The sequence below is a fragment of the Sceloporus occidentalis genome, unplaced genomic scaffold (genome assembly GCF_023333645.1).
Source record: "Sceloporus occidentalis isolate IW3139 unplaced genomic scaffold, rSceOcc1.0.p SCAF_9, whole genome shotgun sequence".
NCBI lineage: Eukaryota > Metazoa > Chordata > Lepidosauria > Squamata > Phrynosomatidae > Sceloporus > Sceloporus occidentalis.
This window is the reverse complement of record NW_028316989.1, coordinates 32,845,914-32,869,072: the sequence shown is the minus strand read 5'-3', so window position 1 is coordinate 32,869,072 and position 23,159 is coordinate 32,845,914. Positions and strand designations below refer to the sequence as shown.

General features: G+C 42.5%; 1 protein-coding gene across 3 annotated transcripts in view; it reads left to right on the top strand.

Annotated features, from left to right (window-relative positions):
* The window catches only part of LOC149307213 (uncharacterized), a 28,363-nt gene extending 5,544 nt beyond the window's left edge, over nt 1-22,819 (top strand). The window contains exons 4-20 of one of the 3 annotated variants that reach the window (XM_089538600.1): nt 1,297-1,594; nt 1,765-1,859; nt 3,418-3,526; nt 4,981-5,106; nt 5,934-6,059; nt 6,981-7,064; nt 8,437-8,625; nt 9,970-10,211; nt 11,069-11,291; nt 12,869-13,012; nt 13,601-13,674; nt 14,197-14,281; nt 16,060-16,164; nt 18,453-18,563; nt 19,002-19,115; nt 20,214-20,274; nt 21,617-22,819. In XM_089538600.1, the coding sequence (XP_089394726.1) occupies nt 1,297-1,594; nt 1,765-1,859; nt 3,418-3,526; nt 4,981-5,106; nt 5,934-6,059; nt 6,981-7,064; nt 8,437-8,625; nt 9,970-10,211; nt 11,069-11,291; nt 12,869-13,012; nt 13,601-13,674; nt 14,197-14,281; nt 16,060-16,164; nt 18,453-18,563; nt 19,002-19,115; nt 20,214-20,274; nt 21,617-22,173 (2,743 nt within the window). In that variant the 3' untranslated portion in view covers nt 22,174-22,819. Of the gene's footprint in view, nt 1-1,296; nt 1,595-1,761; nt 1,860-3,417; nt 3,527-4,980; nt 5,107-5,933; nt 6,060-6,980; nt 7,065-8,436; nt 8,626-9,969; nt 10,212-11,068; nt 11,292-12,868; nt 13,013-13,600; nt 13,675-14,196; nt 14,282-16,059; nt 16,165-18,452; nt 18,564-19,001; nt 19,116-20,213; nt 20,275-21,616 lie in introns of all 3 variants that reach the window. The other 2 variants (XM_089538601.1, XM_089538599.1) reach the window with 2 other exon arrangements.
* Nucleotides 22,820-23,159: the final 340 nt, after the last annotated feature.

The following is a 23,159-nucleotide window of genomic DNA, read 5'->3' as shown; positions in this document are numbered from 1 at the left end:
TTTTTTTCCTCCTGGAAGTTATGTATGTATTTTTGGTGTTGGTTTTGGTTTTCTGACCAGCGCAACTAGAATTCATCAATTCCAGAGTGTGGGAAACCAAAACTGCTGCTAGATCAGAGCTTTGAAAAGTTACTTTTTTGATCTCCAGCACCCAGGATCCCAAAGCCAGCATCAACAGTGAGGATCAAAAAAGCCAGCCACTCCAAGTTTGGATTTATCAGGGGACTTAAACTGAGGAGGAAGCTATTTTATGCAAACAGTGCAACTCTTGGGGGCTTCTAGAAGTAGCAATAAACTCCTTTAGAAGAAAGAAATTATTTCAGGGGTTCAAAGAAACAAAAAACAAAACAAAACAAGCTTCATTTATATACCGCTTCATACCACCTAAGCAGTGTCTAAGCGGTTTACAACTGTAAGCAAAGAGGGCTACAAAAGGGAGTGTGGCCCATAGACCACAGCATGCCCATCTCTGATATTGATTTTTAAACAGTAGAATTCAAAATCTTTGGGTTTTATCAGACAAGGGAAATTGGAAGTATAATCCAATGGCAATCTGAACGCAATCATGGGGTTTAACATTATTGCGTGATAGACTACCACACGCAGTTTCGGGCAATGGGAAGTCAGTCCGAACGCAATCATGGGGTTTCATGTTATTGCATGAGAGGTGATCACCTGCAGTTTCGGGCAATGGCAAGCTATTTTTGGGCAATGGGAAGTCAGTCCGAACGCAATCATGGGGTTTCATGTTATTGCATGAGAGGTGATCACATGCAATTGTGGGCAATGGCAAGCTATTTTGGGGCAATGGGAAGTCAGTCTGAATGCAATCATGAGGTTTCATGTTATTGCATGAGAGGTGATCACACGCAATTGTGGGCAATGGCAAGCTATTTTGGGGCAATGGGAAGTCAGTTCGAACGCAATTTGAATTCACATAAATTTGCTGAATTAGCGAATTCACGTCAATGCGTTCTGGCCCCACTTTCTTTTCATTCGAAATTAAGAGAAATTCCTCCCGTGTGATAAACTCCATAGCTGTGTTAGTTTGGAAAATTAGTATGCAAAGGGATCATGTAGCACCTATGAGACTGACTGAGTGAAAGAAAGAAGTTGGCAGCATGAACTTTCATAGACTTGAGCCTACTTCCTCAGATGCACGCGAGGAAGTAGGCTAAAGTCTACAAAAGCTCATGCTATTTCATTGATTATTATAGCTAGACAGGTAGATATTACAGAGTGAGTAAATGCCAGTGTTCTCTGCCCTGTGCATTTATATATGTTTGTTTTTACCAGAGATGGTACAGCAGAAACTGAGCAGCATCCCAGCTCAGATGTCAGAAGGAGTCATTCTTTATCTCACCTCCCAAACTGCAATAAAAGAGAATATAGCCCCATGCAGACACTGGGTAGAAGGACATGGAGTGGCCCAGAGCCAGACCTGAAAGCATCCTTACATGAAGAGAGCCAAAGGAGATCTGAAGTAGAAGGAATGGCCCTGGAGCCTGGAAGACAATCTCAGCTTCTCAGAGAGAGGAACCTGGAGGTGGAACTCAATATGATGCAGTTTGAGCTGTTCTCCCTTAAGCAGAAGGTAATGTAGAATCTCTCTAAAACCTGTATGTAGAGAGATCTTGTAGCACCTTTGAGACTAATTGAAAGAAAGAAGTTGGCAGCAGGAGCTTTCGTAGACTTCCTTCCAAAGGGCAAATTTTACATTTTGCCCCTGAAATATCTTCTGACCCCTTGTCTTTCCCACAGCAGATGGAGAACTCCTTTGCTCACCTGGAAAAGGAAAAGAAATGGCTTGAGACGAATTTCTTGGAAAACAGAAAGCAAGAAGGAGACTTGGATGATAAGTGAGCAAAGCTTTTGTCTTTGAGTGGAGTTGGGCACACAGGATGGCAGAGTTGGTATGCCATACCTTTAATTCTGAATCAAGAGAGGGAACAGATGAAGTTTGGGACCCTTTTGGGGGGTACTGAGTTCTTTTCTCTGGAGAAGTGTTGTGAAGTAATGGACCCACCACCTGATAGGAGTGTACACACCATTTCCCTGCATTTATGTACTCTTTCTGTATCTTTACATAAAGCCAACTAGTGATAGCTGCAACCCAACATTGCAGTGCGTGCGCATACCCTCCAACATTTCAGAAACTGAAACCGGGAAATGTGTGACCAAGCAACATCAGAGTATGGTCAAGATGGCAAAAGTTATGAAAGAGGAAGCACACACAAGCTAAGAAAAGTTGCAGCAGTTTGTTTTTGCCTGAATCTACAAGGAAGGGCAAGATTCCATCCCCTCTTTTCCTCTCTCCTCTCTGCTGAGTTAGGGCCCAAAAAGACAGGTCAAAATAAAGCTGCTTTGGGTCACTTTGGAGGTATGCTGTTTAAATTATGCATGTGTTCTAAAAGGCCGGAAGCCACACCAAAGCTACACTTCACTCCTAAGGACTGGAGCGCAGCTTTGGTGCAGCCTCTGGCCTCTTAGGATGCATGTCTCATTTAAACAGCATACCTCCAAAGTGACCCAAAGCAGCTTTATTTTGACCTGTCTGTACAGGCTCTTACTTTTGCATTTTGGACTCAAGTTGCAGCAACTGAAGTAAGCTGAGAGCTAAGTGGGAAAGTAGGAGGAGGAGACATTTTAGAAGCAGCTGAGAAAGTGGGATGACAGAGGATTAGCCAGGAAAATCCCTGCCAAACTATGGAGTTTATCATGTGGGGGAAATCCCATGTAGAAACGGGATTTAAAAGCTAGATTTTCACACACATTGGAGTTTATCGGACAAGAGGAATTGGAAGTATAATCTGATGGCAATCTGAATGCAATCATGGGATTTCACGTTATTGCGTGATAACCCACTACACACAAATTCAGGCAATGGGAAGTCAGTCTGAACGCAAACATGGGGTTTCACATTATTGCGTGATAGACTGCCACATGCAAATTCGGGCAATGGCATGCTATTTTCGGGCACTGGGGAGCCAGTTCAGACACAATGCGTATTCACATAATTGCACGAAACTAGTGACTTTAAGTGAATGCGTTCTGGCCCCACTTTCTTTTCATTCGAATTTAAGAGAAATTCCTCCCATTTGATAAACTCTGATGATGTTAAACTTGTGTTAACCTGAACGGAAAGTAAAAAAGGAGTGGCTTTTGTCTACTTTCTGTCCACTTTCCGTTTGGGTTAACACAAGTTTAACGCTGATGTTGTGTGAAAATCAACCCGCTTTGCATTTTTTTCTAGTTTAAACCTCTGTTTATCACACGAGATTTCCCTGTGTGATAAACTCCTATGATAGATGGAGAGTATGAAATTATGACTTTATGAGTTATTTGCTCTTTCGATAGAAGACGTGGGAGAAGGAAAGGAAGGAAAGGTCTCATATCTGGATGTGTCTGCCTTTTTAGGATCTTCAGTGTGGAGATGGAGTTGGCAAAGGTCAAATCTTATATAGGCAGAAGGAACCACAAATCATCACAACCAGTAGCCCTGGATGCTGACCAAAATGGAGCTGCGGTAAGAGAGATCTTTGGAACAATTCTATCAGTGGGAGGTATTTGGTGCTAGAATAGCATCTATAGATGCAGCCTATATTTATATTGCAATTATGTAGCAATGTAGAAAAAAGCGTAGGATGCATGAGTGCATAACCTCACCTTGCTATTCCGCATAACTACAAAGATTATATTTAGGCAAGTTTGTGGAGCTGTTTTCTCCAACTTGATGCCCTCCCAGAGATTTTGGACTGCAACACTGTGTATTTCAAAACATTTTTCCTGCCACTTTCCATTTTAGCAAAGAATCTCCAAGCAGTTTGCAATAAAAGCAGTCCCTGAAAAGCATCAAAAAGATGCGGGTTAAATGGGTCTGGAACATGGCCCTCGTCTTGGAATCGCTTCAGCAATTCGGATTAAGTGGGAACCAGAGTTGTTTGAACTGGTTCAAACCGAATTGCAATCTGGTTTAAAAGGTAGTGGGAATGAGGCCCAGGTTTTTGTTAAAATGTAGTTTTTAATATAGTGGGCCCTTGGTATCCACTGGGGTTTTAGCTCCAGGACCCCCTATGGCTACCAAAATTCATGGATGCTCAAGTCCCATTAAATACAGTGGATAGTAAAATGGAGTCCCTTGTATAAAATGGCAAAATCAAGCTTTACTTTTCGTAATTTATATTTTTGTTTTGAATATTTTCAAGCCGTAGATGTGTGAGTCAGTGGGTAAAAAGATCTGTGGATATAGAAGGTTGATTGTATACTTAATCTCAAAAGAGAAATCGTTCCATATGTTAGGGGCCACAATAGAGGAGGCCCTGCCATCAGCCGCTGCAAGTATAGCTGGCAGTCAGGAATTTAGGAAGTTATAATCAAAAACATCTGGAAGGTACTCAAAGATATAGCCCTGTTAGTCTGTAAAATCAGCATGTAGAGAGATCTTGCAGTACCTTTGAGACTAACTGAAAGAAAGAAGTTGGCAACATGAGCTTTCGTAGACTTCAGTCTACTTCTTCAGATCCGTATAGTTTTTACACTCTACTAATGAATCTGAGGAAGTAAAGTGAAGTCTATGAAAGCACGTGCTGCCAACTTCTTTCTTTCAGTTCATCTCAAAGGGGCTACAAGATCTCTCTACATACTGGAAGATACAATGTTATGCTCATTAAAATCTATTCCAGGCCCAGAGGATCTTAGCAGCTGTAGTAGATTTCAAGTTGTTTGGGGAATCAATGCTTTGCTGCTTGCAAACCAGAATAAATTGTGCAACATACATGATTTTAGGTGATGTCCTTCTCTCAATTCCTCCACTATACCAGGCATGCATGCTAGACTGAAACAAGGGAGAGCCTTTCTTGGTGGCTGCTTCCAGATTCTGGAACCCCAGTGGAGGCTACGATGGATCCCTCCTCGCTCTCCTTCCACCAGCAAGCCAACGTTTCCATTAACAAAAATAAACCAAATATTCTTGATTTTCAGGAAAAGAGAGATAATAGTCAAGAGCTGGTTGCTCTTCACAAAAGCCTGGCTGCTCACAAGAAGCACATCAAAACCTTAGAGAGAAAAGGAAGTGAGATGGAGCAGGAGCTGAAATCTGCTAAAGAGGTTTGTTCTGAGAGTTTACAAGGAGTCAGAAATTCAAATTAAGCAGGTTTATTAAGGGCACTACCCAATATTTCTGGTACCAGGCTTTCTCCTGGATAGACCAAAGGGGCTTGCAGACACTGGAAGACTAACAGATAAGTGAAAAAAGAAGCCAACTTAGAGCGAGCAATTCATGCTTGTTGCCAGGTGTGTGTATGTGTGCAAGAGAGCATTGCCCCAAAGATAAGAATTCTGCCTCCCCAATGGGATTTCCCTTCAGTTCCCAAATTTCTAGCATTATAAGGGGTAAATCTAGGTTAGGCCTTGGAGCAGGCAAAGGTACCAAGGGCATGCCAACATGGCAAATATAAGGCTGCACCTGCACTGCAGAAATAATTTGACACTACTTTAACTACCAAGGCTCAGTGCTATCAAATTCTGGGAACTGTACTTTGTTGTGGCACCAGTGCTCCATGACAGGGAAGGCTAAATGTCTCACAAAACTATAATTCCCAGAACTCCATAGCATTGAGCCATGGCGGTTAAAGCAGTGTCAAACTGGATTATTTTTGCAGTGCGGATGCAGCCTAAGATTGCAACCGATGCTCAGTATCCTGCTCTCTGTAAGGCTGGAAATTTGGGGACTGCAGGAAAAATTGACAGAGGGGCAGAAATCTTATTTTGGAGGTTAAGGCCCTTATTTTGCCATTGTAGCTAAGCCCTTTCCCAGTTGCAGAAGTGCATGCTATGCAACTCCAGTGGTTCTTGGCCATTATTATATGTGATGAATCTAGTTACATTTTTTAAAAAGAAAAATCTGGAATATACTTGTTCCCTTTGCACTTCAGGGACAGCAGATGGCGTTCAGCCAACTTTCAGAAGCTGAGCAAAGAGCTACGGATTCACTGCAGGCCAGTCAAGCCCTACGGGAACAAAGAGACAAGTTCCAAGTTGCATATAACAGTATTTGTCTGGTGTGTATCTACAGAGGCAGTCTCTTGGCTTGGGCTGTAAACTTCCACTTGTTTAATTCCTTCTTATTAGAAAATGATTTTACTCATAGTTCAGAGAATTGTGCCTATAAACCAGAATGGGAATCATGAGGCTCTCTGGATGTTGCTGGACTGGTGAGAGTCAAAGTCCAAAATTTCTGGAGGACCAAAAGTTCCTTGACCCTTGTCCAAGCCAGAGATGATGCTTGTGTTTGGACTACAACTCCCCTTATGCTTCACTGTTGCCTCTGCTGGCTAGAGCGAATGGAAGTTGTAGTGCAACAATACAGTATAACAGTATACATATTTCCCACCCTTTTGAAGCTCCCTACACACGAAGGAGATCAGGAGTTTATCCCGTGAATAGTCTGGAAAAATCATGTAATTACGCGAAATGATTTCACACGACGTCGCACAAAACCCACCATTAAAGTGGTCGCAAAGAAGCATTAATGCACATCTTTTTACTTTCAGGATTTCAGCGACAGTGCATTTCCAATATCACTTTATTTCTGCAATTGCATGTGATCATCATTCACGCAATTACTCACCATTTTCACGTCATTTGCGGGATGCTTTAAATGCACTTTAATCTCTCTTTAATATTGAAATCAGCCCCAGTGTGATAAACTCCATACACTGGGCCCTCTGTATGCACAGATTCTGAATCCACAGATTCAATCTTTCATAGCTTGAAAATTTTTTCCAAAATCCAAACCTTGATTTTACGATTTTATATAAGAGACACCTTTTTGTTTTGCCATTGTATATAATGGGACTTGAGCATCCATGGATTCTAGTATCCATGGTGGGTCCTTGAACTAAAACCCCAATGCATACCAAGGGTCCACTGTATTTAAGCCACATTTTAACAAAAATCTTTTTTTAACAAAAATTTGACAGGCGAAAGACCGACTGGAGGAGAAAGTTACTGAGCTGAATCTGGAGCTGAAACCTGCTCTTTCAGATCGGAAAAGACTTCTTGAGGTATTGTGGTTCTTGGTTGATTCGGTGAGAAGAGGATGAGGGGACTAGCAAGAAGGAAAGGCCAAAGCTTGGAGAAATTTACTTTTGCACTACAGCATCCATAATCCCCAAAGCAGCATGACTAGTGGAAATGAACCTCTGAGAATGGTAATGGAGAGAGAGAGAGATTCAGCAGACCAGTGATAGCATTTCTCTTTGACAAGATACATGCATTTGCATTTCAGAATCAGAGTCCATTAACCTCTTCATATAGAAAAGTAGCATTGCCAGGGAGAAGCCTTTCCCTGACATGCTGATTTTCTACATGCAAGAAGTTATTTTATGTAGAGGAGCATTCAGTTTTGTTAATCTCGTTCTGCCACTTGAGAACTATGTAGCCAAATATAGTGAAGATATTACCCCAGAATGGCTGCACAATTTAGAAACCAGACGAGTTAAACCTCAAGGAAAGATAGAGCGATGCCATTTGTTAGTTTGTTTTATTACATACATGATTTATATTTATATCCCACTTTTTCTCAGTGCTGTCAAGGCAGCATCCATGGCTTTTTTCATCCTTTCACTCCCAAAAATAACAAAAATCCTGCCATCTTTTGTGACCACTTATGACTTATATATACATGTACGTATATTCATATTTTATTGATGTCCATAGGTATAGGTATCTTACTAATGTTCATAGTATATATGCATTTTATATATTCATATTTAACATGGTCATTGACCACAATAAAATGATTGATGGATTAATCCTTTCTACTTTTTTGGATTTTGGTATATTTCGGATTTCAGAATTCCAGATAACCGAGACTCAGCCTATATAGATATAGGTTGATATAAATAGCTTTCTTCATCCTTTAACTCCAAAAAAACCCCAAACCCTTCAGTGACCACTTAAACCTATGACTTCTGCTTACATGTATATTTATATTTTATTGATGTCCATAGGTGTATGTATCTTACTAATGTTTTTTCTACTTTAAATCTACTTTAAATCCTTTCTTAGCAGGATTCCTCTAGTGTGATAAGGTCCATAGCATGTACGTATTTTATACATTCATAGGAATTTTGGATTATGTTCATTTAATATGGTCATTGACCACAATAAAATGATTGATTGATGGATCCTTTCTTCTTTTTTGGATTTTGGTGTAATTTGGATTTCAAAACTCATGATAAGGGAGACTCAACCTATAGATAAGGGCACCTACATCAAAAATTTGTTAAAACTCAATTAAATTATCCACAGAATTAAAACGATTTAAAACAAATCCATATAGCGGTTTTCTGGTGCTCTGCTGACTACCTTGTCTCCTCTTGATAAATGCAAGGGAAATGACAGTGATGGTGATTATGCTTTTGATTATTGCAGGAAAAGGTTGCCCTCCATCAGCAAGTCCAGTGGCTCACCCTGGAGCTGGAATGTGCTCAGAAGCAGCAAGAAGGATTCAGTGCCCAAGTCTTGGCCCTCCATTCTGAGCTTGCCAGTGCCAAGAGCCAAGTCAGCCACCAAGACAAGGAGAAAGTCCTCATGAAGGAAGAGCTGGAATCCACCAGACAGGTTATTCGCACTTCTGAACCTGGACCTTGTGCCTCTTTCTCCAGTTGGAGGTAGAATCATAGAATCTATAGCATTGGAAGGAGTCCATAGGCCATCAAATCTAATTCCCCAGTCAATGCAGGATCTCCACCTAAAGCATTTCCAGTAGTGAAGTTGAAGGCTTTCATGGCCAGCATCCATAGTTTTTTGTGGGTTTTTTGGGCTATGTGGCCATGTTCTCGAAGATCTTATTCCTGATGTTTCACCAGCATCTGTGGCTGCCATCTTCAGAGAATGCTTGCATGGAAGTGAGCCAGGGTCACACAGTATGTATGTACACACACACACACACACACACACACACACACACCACTCACTTCCGTGCCAGTGTTCTCGGAAGATGCCAGCCACAGATGTTGGAGAAACATCAGGAATAATCTCTTTGAGAACATGGCCACATAGCCTGAAAAACCCAAAAAAAATTTTTCCAGTAGGTAGCTGCACCTCATATTGAAGATTTCCAGAGAAAGAGACTCCACCACCACTCTAGGCAATTGGTTCCATTGCAAAACTGTTCTTACCCTCAAGAAGATTCTTCTAATGTGCAGTCAGAATCTACTTTGTGTAACTTAAAGCCATTTGACATGGTCCTGGCATCTGGGAGAGCAGAGAACAAACCTTCCTGCTCTTCTCTGTGGCATCTGCAGATTAGACCCAAGACAGTAGAAACACACAAGACAAGTAGCCTATACATTCCGTTTTGGGAAGTACTGGGTTGTTTTCAACTGGCCTGGGGACTGGGAATGGCAGGTCCTTGGTAATATATTGGGACATGCTTCAGGTGAAGTACCTTATATACTCAAGTATAAGTTAACCTCATGTATAAGTCAAGGGCATGTTTTGAGGCCAAAATTATGGATTTTGATATGACCCGTGGATAAGTCAATGGTAAAATTTAGTGGCATATAGCAAAGGATCTAAAGGATGAAGCAAAGCAAAACAATGTCAATGAAGTTATAAAATTCCAGCAGACATAACTCTTTGTGCTTACTCTTAAGGCTGGGTGGATGAGACAGTAGAGGGGTCAGTGCTTCACGTATTATACTCTTGCTTTTCACCAGGAAATGGTTCCTTCTTTTAAATAAGAATTAAGATACAATACTTACATTGATCTGTGGATAAGTCAAGTCGGGTTTTTAGGTCAATTTTTTGACCTAAATTTCTAGACTTATATGTATATACACTAAACATTATGTAGATCTCCAAAATAACATCAGAAAGCACAGATACAAAACTTGGGACTTCCAATATATGTATATTTTTAAAACCATGGCCAAAATAAAAACTGTGCGATTCCCCTTGCAGGCTAAGGAGGTGCTGTCATCAGAAGTGGCTGAGAGTCACCAGAGACTAGAGGACTCTTTGGAAAAGCTTCATCACTTGGAAGCAGAGAAGAAAATCCTCGACAATCGCATCCAAGCACTGGAGAATGAACGTTCCCGGCTGCTGGGAGAGAGGGAAGGAATCCCCTTGCAGAACCAGACAGATGCATGGAAAAACCAGGAGGATGATATGAAGGCTCTCCGGGAAAGCTGCAAAAATCTTAGGTAGTCGGGAGCAAATTCTGAAAGATGCCTTTTCCAGTGATTTTTTATGGAGTGTTCAATTGTGGGGACTCCAGTAACTGCAGTGTGAAATACAGTTGGCCCTCTGTGTCCATGGATTTTTTTATCCATGGAGTCAAGCATCCACTGCTTGAAAATACTAAAAACAAATATAAATTCCCAAAACACACCTTGATTTTGCCATTTTTTTATAAAGGACACCATTTTACTATGCTATTGTATTTAATCTATGGACTTGAGTACCCATAGATTTTGGTATCCACAGGAGACCTGGAACCAAATCCCAGTTGATACCAAAGGCCCACTGTGCAACAGCCTCCAAAGTAGGTTCTGTGTCTCAATCAGCCGTCTGTATTGTTTTGACCTCCAAAAGAAGGAGCAATTTAGACACCCCCCCCCAAAAAAAGAACAACTCATTTTCATCTTAGTTTACAGCACCAAACTAAGATGATTTTAACTCAGCGTAAGGGTTCCCATGACTGACCCACTTGAATAATGGCCAATATGAGCTGGGGGGGGGGGGCTGTAGTCTAAACATTATTTTGGGCACAACTATGTGCAGAATCCATCAGTAGCCAAAAAACTAGTACATGGGATTCTTAGAGCCGTTATCCAAAAAGAAAAAGTCATTTTTCCAAGCTCTGTTCCACTTATATATAATCTGCTTCTTCCTTAAATCCATCAGCGATACCTTTATTGGCCAACTGAAATGCCCAATGTACTTGTTGTAAGCTTTTGAAGCTCCATGGGCTTCTTCATTAGGCAAGATGTTACAATTCAAACAGGAGAAAAAAAGCAATTGGTGTTGTTAGTCAGATGCTATCTTCTTCTTCCTACAGGGAATCTCAGACCTTGCTGCAAAGAGAGAAAGACCTCCTTCAGGTTCGTTGCCTGGAGCTGGAAGCGGCTTTGCATGGAAAGCAGGAGGAGATGAGCATTCAGTTGGCGGAACAGCAAGAAATCTCCCAATACTGGAAAGACAGATGGGAAGAAGTGGCTGTAGCCTTGAAGACCCAAGAGGAAGAGGTGGAGGACCCATGCATGCAAAGCCTTTCTGCCAAAGTATGGGGCAGCCAGAGAGTCCCCTTACCTGCAAAACTGCTCTTCTGTTTTCTTCCCTTCCACTTCTTCTTCAGTGAGAAACCTCTGCCTCATTCAGTAGCTCATGAAACAGATGTCTTTGCGTGTATCTGCACTATAGAAATAGTGAAGTTTAATGCCACTTTAACTGCCATGGCTCCATCCAACACAATTCTGGGATTTGTAGTTTGGTGAGGCACCAGCACTCTTTGGCAGAGAAGGCTAAAGACCTTGTGAAACTCCAAATCCTAGGATTCCATAGGATGGAACTGCAGCACTTAAAGTGGTGTCAAACTACATTATTTCTTCAGTGTAGAGGCAGTCCCTCAGAAGTCAGCAATGCTGAGATGGTTCAAAAGAAGTATTCTTTTGTTCTTGATATCTGTGCCAGCACATAGATCATTAATAATAATAATAATAATAATAATAATAATAATAATAAGGACCCCATGATTATGTGAGAGCCAGTATGGTGTAGTGTTTTGAGTGTTGGACTAGGACCCTTGTTCAAATCCCTGCTCGGCCATGAAAAATCACTGGATGAAGGCAATGGCAAATTCCTTCTGGGGGGAAAAATCTTACTAAGAAAACCCTGTGATAGGATAGCCATAAATCAGAAATGACTTTGGGGAACACAACAACAACGACTCAGGGCCCTTTGACATTACACAATTATAGTGCTGTGATTCTACTTTCAACAGCCATTATTCTGTCCTATGGAATTCTGGGATTTGCACTTTAGGGAGGCACTGAAACTTTCTGGCTGAGGATGGAATCATGGCAATTAAACTGCAATCACAGCTATAATTGTGTACTGTGAAAGGGCCCTTGTATACATTCCATGAATAAATACCTCCAATGCTATCTACTTTGAGTGGCCAACAACGCAATGGCGACTGTGTTTCCTGCATGCCCCAAAGCCAAATTTTGCACACACACAAATCCCAAAACAAATGGACTACTATATATACTCATGTATAAGTCTAGAAATTTTAGTCAAAAACTGACTCCAAAAACCTGGATTGACTTATCCATGGGTCAATGTAGATCCTGTTCTTATAAAAAAAAAAAGGGAGGGGAGAACCATCCCCTGGTGAAAGGCAAGATCTGTCCTGGAAGCACTGACCCCCTTCTATGCATTCATACATCCAGCCTTTAGTGTGACCACAAACAGTTACGTGTGCTGCAGTTTTGTAAGTTCTTTAGCATTGTTTTACTTTGCTTTATCCTTTAGATGTTTATTACATGCCCCTAAATTTTGCCCTTGACTTATCCACGGGTCACATCAGAATCCATAATTTTGGCCCCAAAACGTGCCCTCGACTTATACATGAGGTCGACTTATAGCTGAGTATATACGGTAGTTTTCTCTAGGGAGAAAAAAAAAGAAATCAACAAATCTTGTCCTTTTGTGGAAGGAAGAACAGGAAATTATTATTTCCCCCCAAAGCCAAGAAAGGAACTAAGCCAAGCAAGATGTACATCTCTAATTACTTTTGGAAAAATAACATTGCAGACTCTGAAATCTTCATCTCTGCATTTTTGTTTCTTCCTGGCAGGCAGAATCTCCTATGCTTCTCCAGGTCCAGCTGGATGCTTGCAAACAGGAACTGGAGCTAGAACGGAACCGCAGCCAAGCTTTGCAGCACCAAGTCCAGCAACTGCAGTCTGGCAGCCAAAGCCAGGCTGTTCCTCCACATGAGGTCTGGGATATAGTGGGAATAAGATGTTTTGAGACTCTTCGAGTACATGAGTGGGCCTGCATGGCTAGTGTCTGTTTCCATGTTCAGTAGACATTGCCCTATGGCTTTCATTATGGGAGCAAAGCTCACTAGCAAGGGAAAGATTCTGCATGCCAGAACTCTTGGATTTGATCTCTGGGAAACTCCTGGATGGATGGATTGACTGAGTTTATATTGTGCCATTCTCCCAAAATCAGATTCAAGGACAGGAAATCTGATGCATGAAAGACAAGAGGGTCGGGGGCAACCAGATTTCCAATGGAAGGGTGCCACCACTGAAAAATCTCTGCCTCATTCAGTAGCTCATGAAACAGTTATCTCTACTTTATAAAGAAATGTCATTAGATGGAGAGAACTCCAGTTAGAAGCTTAGGTTTCTTTTCCTATAGTTTTCCTGTGGTTATATTTCTTTGGTGAGCATGGTTAATGCCCAATAACAGGAAGAAACAATGAGACAGTTGCTAACCAGTGTCAGCCTGTGTCAGCCCTTCTGGTGCAGTGGCTTCTTTCCTCCTGCCATGATTTGCACTTTGTTTTTTTTTATTTCAGTGTACAGACTTCAGCTCAGAGAAGCAGAGATTGGAACGGCTTGTCACTTCTCTGGAAGAGCAACTGGCTGAAAAGTAAGTAAACTGGTGGCATGGAGGGAGACCCAGTAGCACAGCTTTCAAGCCTGCTGCTCTCCAGCTGCTTTGGACAGCATCTCCCCAACAGACAGGCCAAAATAAAGTTGCTTCAGGTCACTTTGGAGGTATGCTCTTTAAATGACACACACATCTTAAGAGGCCAGAAGCTGCGCTCCAGTCCTTAGGACCGGAGCATGACTTTGGCGCAGCATTTGGCCTCTTAAGACGCACGCAGCATATAAATAGCATACCTCCAAAGTGACCCAAAGCAGCTTTATTTTGGCCTGTCTGTTCGGGCCCTTGGTCTACTTTCTCAGATGCATGGAGTGAACTGATACTCAGGAATGACCTTTATAATCAGACTGTATAGATTCCACGGTGCCTTGAAGCTTATCCATCCCTAATGTATAGTCTCCATGGGATATTTTTAAAAAATCAAACCAAGCCAACCTATACGTTTTTTGTCCCTCTGGAAAAGCCTTCTGCTTCCTTCATTTAAGAGAACTTTTGTGTCTCCAGGGAACAGGCTTTGAGAGAACTCAAAGATGCCAAGGACATGGACAAAACTCAAGTGGAATTTAAAGGATCTTCATCAGATCCAAAGGTAACAAGAAAAAGTCTTAATTGTCCATTGTGGGAATTTGGATCCTTGACTAGACAGCTCTTTTTCTCATATGGCGGGACTGGGCATGTGTTTACCTGACTGAATATATGGAGTGTCCATGTTGACAGACAGAATATCTTTAAACAATATTATTCTTCAAAACCTATTACAGATATATTTCTCTCTCTAGTATTCTACTCGACACAGTTTTATTTCTTCTTGTGATTGTCCAGTGCTCCTTCTTTAACCTCTGCAGTTAGTTTGTTCATCTCCGCAGGATCATATAATATAGTTGCACAGCCATTCCTCTTGTGTTGGACTTGAGTTGTCTTTCCACTTCCCTGTATATCTGATCCTTGCAACAATTGTCATGTACATTATAATTGTTCCATATTTTTTCTCTAAGCCATTTTCTATCAGGTTTACCAAAAATAATTCTGCTTCCATTGCTATGTCTTTCTTCAATGTAATAAAGAGTAGTACTTTGTGTCTTCTTCACAAAGGGCATTTTCCATCGTGGCCCCTCAGACCTGGAACTCTTTGCCCGACGAGCTCCGCTCAGCAACCTCTCTAGATCTTTTTAGGAAGAATCTGAAGACCTTTCTTTTCCGTCAAGCCTTCCCCCATGTGCCTTGATGTTATCCTTTCTCTCCCCTGTGCATTTTGTTTGATCCAGCTAATTTGTTATACGGGTTTTAATTGGTTTTAGATTGAATGATTGTATGGAATGTTTTTAGAATTTTTTTGTATTGCTTTTAAATGGTATGGGTGGGTTTTTGCATTGTTGGGCTATGGGTTGTCACTTTGTATTGTTTTCTGATGGTGCTTTTTGTAAACCGCTGTGATCTGCAAGGAATAGCGGTCTAGAAATAAATTTTCATTCATTCATTCATACCATTCCATCTACAAAAGGCAGATCCCAGATCCAAAGCATGTATCTTCAAGCCTCCAGAAAAGAGCTTCAAAAAGTTATTTTATTTTTATTTGAACTGGAACTCACAGAAACCCTGATGGTGCTGCCATGAGTGATCCTATTTACAACATTGTTGTTTTTTTAGCGCAACTATGCGCATAACCTCACACATTCTGGTTTTGTTATTCGCACTATTTTTTTTTAATTAGAATTGCATCTTTGTGAGTTCTGTTGCCCACATGTGTCAACACTGCAAATAAAGATGGATCCGATGATGCAGGTGTATTTGAAACATGTTCAAGGCACACAGAGTTTTATCCCGGTTTATCCAGGGTCTATCCACATCGGTTGTTCACACAGCCAACAATGCGACTCTTTCAGGAAAACTTGGAAAAAACTTGAGATCAGTTATCCTGGATGTAGTGGGGGTTTTGGCAGTCACCCACAACTTACTCAGGAGCATTCGAAATTCACGTGAACAGCACAGCTCCAACCCACATGCTACCAGGATTATTTACACCATCAGAATATCCCCTCTGAGCTAAAGTTCAAATAAGGAACATTTACCAGACTCTGTTGCCTTCTCTAACAGAAGGTAGTTCCCTGTTCTGTTAAACCACCTACACAGATCCCTGGCTGTTGTCAGCAACAAGTCATCTGGGGGCGAAGGCTAGGCAGAGTTTTCGAGGGCGATGCCTTGAATGTGCACTGTGGCCTATGGTACACAGTTAGTTCACAGAAAGCTCCGGGGCTTGTGTTCATCTCCTACTAGCAGAGGCAAGGATCCATGAAAGTAACAGGGACTCAGACAAGAGACTGTTCCTACCTGGCTTCTCCACCCACCTTGGTGTGTTTCCTCCCCCAGGGCTGTCATCATCATCATCATCGAGGCTTGGATGCAAAAGTCATTCGGAGCTCCCAGCAAGATCAGGAGAGCCTGAAGCTGCAGCATCAGCTGGTGACTGAACAGGTAAGGAGGAGGCAGCGGTGTCATGTCACCCACCTGCCTCTTGATTCATCTCCTTTACACCTCTTTGGATTGAGAGGGCTGCGTGTTGGTGCGCATGAAAGAAGTGTCATGATCTGAAGGTGGGGATGCACCGATGTGTGTAGAGCCTCTGCAGAACAGCCACACGTAGGCTGAGATTTTACACTGAAGTATAGCTCTGCTTGTACAGTTCCTCATCTTCCTCCTAACCTCACATCTGTCAAGCCCCAGAGAGGGTGCTGATGCTGCCTACCATTAGAGAGGGGGAGAAGACTTGTTGTTGTCGTCGTTGTGTGTCTATAAGTCATTTCCGACTTACAGCACCCCTAAGGTAAACCTATCATAGTGTTTTCTTGGCAAGTTTCTTCAGAGGGAGTTTGCCATACCATCCTCTGGGGCGGAGAGAATGTGACTTGCTCAAGGTTACTCAGTGAGTTTACATGGCCATACTTGGATTCGAACCCTGATCTCCAGAGTCATAGTCCAATGCTCAAAACACTATACCAAGTTGGATGGTAGGAAACCATTAAGACCAGAAAGGAGCTGCTGGACTCAGCTTGATGGGGAAAGAAATGATGGGGTTCTCACTGATGGAATGAGCCCTTCCCACCCGCTTCCCCAGGAACCCAGAGCAGCCAAATCTTCATGGTCCAAATTGTCCCTCACCCCATTTCTCACCAGTAAGAAGCTCTCCCAGTGGGGAGAGACTTTCATGCAGAGCATGGCAGGAGTATAACCCCTTACACCCCCTGTAAAATGTGACATACATGTGCATCAATATGTGAAATGTTCTTTTCTGTGCAGAAAATCATGCACAAAAACCTGATGTGTGTTTTTCATGGTGAAAAGGTCCCAGTTTGCAAAGATTCTTGTCCCTTCAGTATGTTCCTTATCTCAGGGTTTCCTGATACTCAGGAAATCCATTTGCTATCTATCATTAAATATTTTGATTAGGAGCCCATGTGGTGTAGTGGTTTGAGCACTGGACCAAGACTCTAGAGAGCAGGGTTCAAGTCCCAGCTTGGCCATGTAAACCCACTGGGTGACCTTGGGCAAGTCACACTGTCTCAGTGTCAGAGGATGGCCATGGCAAAAACCCGCTAAAGAAACTTGCCAAGAAAACCCTTTGATCGGGTTGCCTTAGAATCGCCATAAGTTGGAAATGATTTTAAGCCACACAACAACAACAACAACAACTTTCTGGACCTAGATCACCCACAACCACACACACACACACACACACACACACATACACACACACACATTGATATAAATATGTACACTAATGCAGGCTTCCACCACCTGTTGGCCTCCAAATGTTTTGGGCTATAACTCCCATGGCACCTTAGCATTGACTAGGTTGGCTGGGGCTGGTTGATGGAACTTGTAATCACAAACATGGAAGACACCAAGTTGTGGGAGCAGTGCAGAAATGGCCATTCAAGCTCTCCACATTCCAGTTCTTGTGTAGCCAAAAATGGGACGACAGACAAAGAAAAGAAAGAGAGATGTATGTTCAAGCAGGGTTTCCAAAGCAGGGGAGGATGCTAAGGGATGAGGATACCAAACAGCTGAGTACAGACTGAACCTGTGAAGTAGTCACAAAATGGTGGCTGGTTGTTGGACAGAAATGGAAAGGGGAGCTGGAACAAGTGTTGTTGTTAACTACAGTCAAGTCAACTTTGATTTATGATGATCCTATGAATGAGAGACCTCATTTGACAGTCTGAGTTTAGTCATCTTGGCATCCAGGGAGAGCCAGACCTGATTTGTTCTAGGACCCATTTATTTATCTTTTCACAGTCCATGACAGCTGCAGAACTCACCTCCAGCACCACATTTCAAAGGAGTTGATCCCCTTTCTATCAGTCTTCTTCACTGATCAGAGAGTCACTGATCACAGATTCTCTTCCTATCAGTCTTCTTCACTTTCACAACCATATAATGGCATGGACCATTCTAACTTTAGTTTTCAATGGCATATCTTTACACTTTCAGAGTCTTGTCTAGTTCTTTCATAGCTGCCCTTCCAAGTCCTAGTTTTCCTCTGATTTTTTGACTGCAGTCTCCATTTTTATTAATAACGGAGCCAAGGTATAGGAAGTATTTGACTATCCCCATGTCTTTATTATCTGCTTTAGAGTTATATAAATCATCGGTGGTCATTAATTGGAAAAAGAATGCACCGCACATTTTGACATTTTGCAGCTGGCCAGAAGCTTTTCAACTGACAAAAGTAGCTTGACATCTGTTTTCTCTTCTCCTAACAGTTGAAGGGGATTTTCAGAGAGAGAGAGAAGCAGAAGCAAAGATCCTGGAAACATCTCGTAAGACTCCAGGAAGAAAGTTCTGCCATGTCTCCTAAGCCTCAAGGAACTCTGGTAACCACTCAGTCTTTCCTCCATCCCTTTAATGATCATCTTTTGAGTCAATTCCCATTGCAGCAGTGCTGTGGATTAGCACTGTTCCTGCATATGAAGAGCTATGGAGTTCAATTCCCAGAGTACACAGACTGGAAAAGTTACTTCTGGGGGACTACCCCTACCAGAATCCCTGAGCCATGCTGGCTGGAAGATTCTGGTAGTTGCAGTCCCCCTAAAATGGAAAGTTTCCATACTCTGCTTCCAAGTGGGAGAAGACCTTTGGTCTCATGTCCATCTTGTGGGCTTCTCTATAAGTCAACCAGCTGAACAGGATGCTGGGCTGCCAGATAGGCCTCTGAAGTTGAAAACATCTGGAGGACACCAAATTGGAAAAGGTGACCCTAAGATAAATAAACTTCCTGAATTTCAATAATAGTATCTTTGTAACTCCTACAGACTATAACTGAATCCATGCAGTTTCCTGAAGGAGGTGCACCCAAACCCTTTGAATCCTGCAGTGGTGGAGAAGTGGAGAGCCTGCGGCAGCAGCTCAAACAAAATGCAGAAATAGTAAGAAAATCTATTGCGGTGTGGCACCTACCAGAGGACAGTTCCTCTGCATTTAGAGAGCAACTGCTTTGCAAATATACCATCAAGCTCCTTTACACAACATGATTCTTGGAAGGAAAGAGACTATCAGTTCTGGTGCATCAATCTATTTATTTATTTCAGAAATCAATTGCATTTTTAAAATCCTTGAGGCCCAGGGAACCTTCCAGCATGATGGAAGTGCCCTTCGTACCCTCCTAGAGATTATTTGGGGGGTATTTTTAAGGGGGGAGAGTTTCAACCTTTTGTGGGGGGCATCCCTGTGCTAGTGTGTAGTGGGCTGGCACTTGCCAGCTGCAAGTCCAAGTCCCCACTGAGGCATGTAAAGCATGGGTGATCATGCAATGCAGTTATTGTCTTTCAGCCTGACATAATCCATAGGGTTGATAAAGTGGGGAAGGCAGAGGGCATATATGCCAGCTGGAGCTCCTGGGAGGAATAGTGGCAGATAGATGTAGCAAAGTAAACCTGAGTGTGGAAAGCAGTTACCTGAGCACATTACTGCACTGTTCATTCTTCAGTTTGCCATAGTGCCATCTTTTTTGGGTGGGGGGGACAGTTGCAGTGGATGGGATATAACTTTAGTCTCACTGAAGTCACTAGGGCTGGATGTTAGTTGTGCCTATGTGCAGTCCCATTGGTTTGCATTAATCCAGATCCAAACAGTGTAAGCAAACTGGGATGGACAATTGTGGAGGGTACCTGCCCCATTTCCCACTCATATCGTGGACATCCAAGAGCTATGCCTCCTTCATCCTTTCCAAACTGGGAGCAACAAAGGCCATTTTGGGTCTCCACAAAGGTGCCTGGTAGATGCAGTTAGTAGAGTGTAAAGCTTCTACTTCCACTCTGCTTCTTAATTCAAAGTCTAATAGTGCTATCCAAGATGTTAAACCTGTTTGAGAGATAAGCTTCAGCACCTTCAAAGATCATTTAAAGTTTGGAGTAAAAGACAGCACAAATTCACAACCCCATTGGCATGGCACTTGCTGCATATGTCCAGTGGCAGTGTCCACTTTCTGAGTATCCATCTATAGCTCATCCTTTCCTTTATTCCAGATTTCCTCCATGGCTTCTGAAATCCAGGCTTTGAAGCAGAAGAACGAGAGCTTAATGAAAGGTAAGAACGGGGAAGACACTGAAAGAGCACTAGTTTTATTCCACATTTCTCTGCAATCTCCAGATACACTGGAGGAAGAGGAGGAAAAAGAAGTATCATGAGGCTAGTTTAGGGATGGAAAGAATATTTGCCTTTCCTTGTTAAAAATAGCTGAAAAACAATTTCACAGTGAAACTATTGTATACAAATAGAAAGCATTTGTTGTTGATGTGTGCCTTCAAGTCGTTGCCTACTTATGGCGACTCTAAGGCAAGCCTATCACAGGGTTTTCTTGGCAAGATTTGCCAGTACCTCCGTCTGAGGCTGAGAGAATGTGACTTACCTAAGGTCAACAGTTATGGATGGGTAAATCTAGGTAATTGTTCCATATTTGCAACTGCTTCTGCAACAGCATTGCGGAAATAATCCAGTTTGATACCACTTTATCTGCCTAGGTGTGGTGCTATGGAATTCTGGGAATTGTAGTTTGTTATGGCACTAGAGCTCTCTGGCAGAGAAGGTGAAATGCATCACAAAACAGTTCCCCGGATTCCATAGCACTGAGCCTTGGCAATTAAAGTGGTGTCAAACTGGATTATTTCTCTAGTGCGGATGCAGCCTGAATGATCATTATGATACTATTTCTAAAATCGTAACTCCCCCATCAATCTAAATACTGCATGGGAAGAAGGAGGTTCATTTTGCCAGTGATCGAAGCACGGCTGAATGATGTTTCCATCAGGTTTAGGGGAGTCAGGCCAGGCGAAGTTATGTAGCTGATACAGAATCCCAGCCTCTATTCCAAAGTGGATGGTGGTGTTAATGATGATTTTTTATGCTGAGACCATGCAGTGTTAAGTATATGGATCCAGAAATTTCCCCTTATTTCTCAAGTATTTGAGAGTGATGATTCCTCAATTCCAAATACAACACAAATCAGGGAGACAGTGGCAGTCCAAGTTAAAATGCATGACTTATATTGCAGCCTTGTAGATCCTGGAAAATGTGTTCAGGTCCGTGGTTGTTTCCTGAACATGCTGCAGATGGCATCCTGTGTATCTGCATTCAGTTACGTAAATAAGAGTGCAGGAGCGTCAGGTGATGTTTTTGTTTAATGTAGTAGTAGGTCCTGCCACTGACTGTGCTCCTAAAAGGGACTGAGTTCTTCTGATGACATATTAGTAATGCAGTATTTGGAAGTACAAGGCTGCAGTCAAGATTAGTGATGCATTTTCAGGGCACCTTATGCCAGCAATCTCCATACATTAAGTGGCTGGCAGGAAGTTGTTGACAGGAGTTTAGTAAATGGATAGACATTAAAGTGACAGCCCTGTTACTGTTTTTCTGCCTCTCTCCTCCACAGCTAAACTGAGGTTCCAGCAGCAGATCCAAGAAATCTGCAATGTTTCAAAGCAGCAGCCAGAAAAAAGCACCATAGACCTGCTGGTTCCTAAACTGACTGGGAAGATCCTGCGCCTGGATTTGCAAAATGCTGAGGGGAGTGACAACTCCTTGACTTCACCCCAAAGTGATGCGCCTACCTCCTCCTCGAACAGTCGAGAGAACCTACTGGTTGTACAGCATCCTTCTCATGACAGTGTTGGACATGAGCAGAGCCACCTCCCTGTTGTCTCCACTGCTGGGCATTCATCTCCACTGCATTCTGCATGCCATGGTTCTCCTATCTCTGCTGCTCCCCTTCAGTTGCATCCAGACATCTCTGATGCATCTGTGCCTTCCATCAGGCTTTCCTTGGAGGCTGCAATCCCCTCTTTGCAAGATGCCCAGAGCCCTGCAGAGAGTGATGGGGCTTTACTCAGTCCCCGGAGTCCAGCTCTTTTATCCCCCAGGCCTTTTGGGCTCCCCAGACCACGGTCTCCCTTTACATTCAGAGGGACCCCTGAACCTTCAGATAGCTGAGGCAAGGGATGATAGCCATTGGTAGCTCCAATTACAGTGGGTGGTGTATCTGCTCTGGGTTACAGTCCAAACTTTAAAGGAGCTATACAAGGTGCTGACCTCAACCTCCATGAAAGGTTCAGCACTCTAGATAGCTCCTTTCAAGTATAGACAAAAGGCCAGATTGGCATTGGAGCCAACAGTTGGCAACATTTCCGCAGCATAGCATAAATACCACATGCGGAGATATGCTCTGCCAGCATGATGCAAAATCACAACATTGTGCAACCCATGTCAATGACTGGATGCCATGATGAAAAATGCACACCTGCAACATAGCCACAATATACAATCTGAATGCACAGCATTGCTGTATGAGCAACTCAATTTCTGCTGCTTTCAGTGGAATAGGTCTGTTAGGCCATCCCAAATTTTGTTTTGGTGTTGGCCTACTGTATATTTCTAACTATACTACAGTCATTTTAATTTGTAAGCCACCTTGAGTACCAATCTAGGGGAAAATGCAGAGTATAAATAAAGTTAATACAGTGGGCCTTTGGTACCTCCTAAGGTTTGTTTCTGCAAATCCCCATGGATACCAAAATCCACGGAGGCTCAAATCCCATTACATACAATGGCACAATAAAATGGTTTTCCGTATATAAAATTGCAAACCCAAGCTTTGCTCATTGCAATTTGTATTTTGGAGGGAATGTATTTTGAGCCATGGCTCATTGAATCCATGTATATCGAAGGCTAACTCTCCAGCAATCATCATCATTTTTATCACCTGAAACCTACAATTCCCAGTATTCCAACCAGCACAACTCATGACTGGGGATGTGGGACATGTAGTCATCCAAAGGCTACAATCTTGTTTGTGGCTTATGTGGCTCAGAGATGCACATGTCTTTTCAGATGGGCCACAGAAGGCTATTCTATTGCCTTTTGTACCCCTTCCCACACCTCTCCCTCCATAAGTGACCAGTGTGCTGCTGCTATCTCCT